Genomic DNA, 1,733 nt, shown 5'->3' with positions numbered 1-1,733 from the left:
ACTGGGGCGGGTGTCCAGTCTCTTGCCGCTCGACGTTGGGTTATTGTGTTTTTCTTGGCAACAAACTCATTTCCTGGTTCTACAAACGACAACGTGCCATCTCGCGGTCTAGTGCAATGGCGGAGTATCGTGGCATTGCCAGCGTCGTTGCTGAGACATGATGGGTTCGTAATTTACTTCGTGAGCTTTAGTGTTCGCCTACCAAATCCACTACTATCTATTGTGACAATATCAGTTTTGTTTACATGACATTGAACTCGGTTCAACACCAGCATATGAAACACATAGAGATTGGCATTTATTTTGTTCATGACTTGGTTGATCGGGGAACTGTTCGAGTGTTTCACAACATTGATCCGGACGAGCTATTTTAAAAGGAATGCATTAACTATTTTAAAAGGAATGCATTAACTACAACAATCAAGAGTCTACAAAATCACAACATTGATCCGGACGAGCTATTTTCCCTGGTTCCAAACCATTCAACCAAAATCCTTTTCTGGAAAGACAAATGGTGTGGGAGAGATACATTGCAAAACAGATTTCCTCATCTCTACCAGCTAGAAACAGTAAAGAAATGTCAATTCATGGACCGTATATGCAGCACAGGCTTCCTATGGAAATGGAGATCAAACAATTTCAATGATGTAGAGAAGGCTGAACTACATGATTTCTACTCCATGTTTGGATCTGTGGCGTTTCATCCTTCTTCTAACATTGGTTTTCGTTTTAATTTTAACAAAGATGGCACATACCTAGTGAATATTCTAAGGAGAATGGTAGATTCAAATCTTAATCAGGTTGTGAGACAAAAAATATGCTGGGCAAAATTAATCCCCCTAAAAGTGAAATGTTTTGTGTGGAGGGATGTAATGGATAGAATTCCTGTTGCGCAGTCACTTAGTCTCAGGGGTATATTAGTCCAAAATCCAAATTGCCAATTATGTGGGGTAAGTAACGAATCTTCGAATCATCTTTTAGCTGATTGTGGATTCTCCAAGGAGGTCTGGTATTGGATTCTAAAATGGTGCGGAATTAGCAATAACCAGTTCAACTCAGTACGTGGTCTTATTGATTTTGGTGCCTCATGGGGAAATTGTCCAAAGAAGAGAGAAATTCTCAACATGATTTTTTACGCCACGTTCTGGAACATATGGATAGCAAGAAATGGAAAAACTTTTACGAAAATTGGTGCTTCCCTTGCAATCATTGCGGATTCTATAATTCTTCAAACTTACGAATGGATCAAATACAGGGGGAATTGGGTGGGAAGATGGGTGGAATGGAGTTGCTTCCCATTCTAAAAAAAAAAAAAAAAATCTCTCTTTAGTTTCATGTAACTATGCTTCTTTGTTTTTTATGTGTGTGTTTTTTCTGTTTGTTTGTATCCCTTCCCCTCCATTGCTTCTTGTTTTTGGTTTGGGCTTTTGATATATTAAAATATTTGCTGTTTCCAAAAAAAATTAGATTCACTGTTTAGTTGTTTATATGATTATAACAAAATTGAGTTGATACTATTGATAGTCTGACTGGAAATCTACTGAAATAGACGCAGAACTGTACAACAATATCAATTTATGGTAGTCTGTAATTTGTATGTAATTTTCTTTCATCAATGAGCAACGTCGATAAATATCATTACGACGCATATATTTATTATATGCCGTCATGATGTTAACAGTCAAAAGACTAAAATACCCCTGCAATAGTGGTGATAATTAAACTTACTTAAT

The 1,733-nt window shown here is 37.2% G+C and overlaps 1 protein-coding gene across 1 annotated transcript; it reads left to right on the top strand.

Moving 5' to 3' along the window:
* Positions 1 to 587: 587 nt before the first annotated feature.
* On the top strand, positions 588 to 1,304 carry LOC145112126 (uncharacterized). The gene has a single exon (XM_079048337.1). It carries the CDS (start codon positions 588 to 590, stop codon positions 1,302 to 1,304), a length of 717 nt encoding a protein of 238 aa, XP_078904463.1.
* Positions 1,305 to 1,733: the final 429 nt, after the last annotated feature.

This window comes from Lactuca virosa, chromosome 1 (genome assembly GCF_052849685.1).
Source record: "Lactuca virosa cultivar CGN04683 chromosome 1, Lactuca_virosa_CGN04683_v6, whole genome shotgun sequence".
Lineage (NCBI taxonomy): Eukaryota > Viridiplantae > Streptophyta > Magnoliopsida > Asterales > Asteraceae > Lactuca > Lactuca virosa.
Note: the sequence above shows the minus strand (reverse complement) of the source record. Positions and strands in the feature narration are given on the sequence as shown.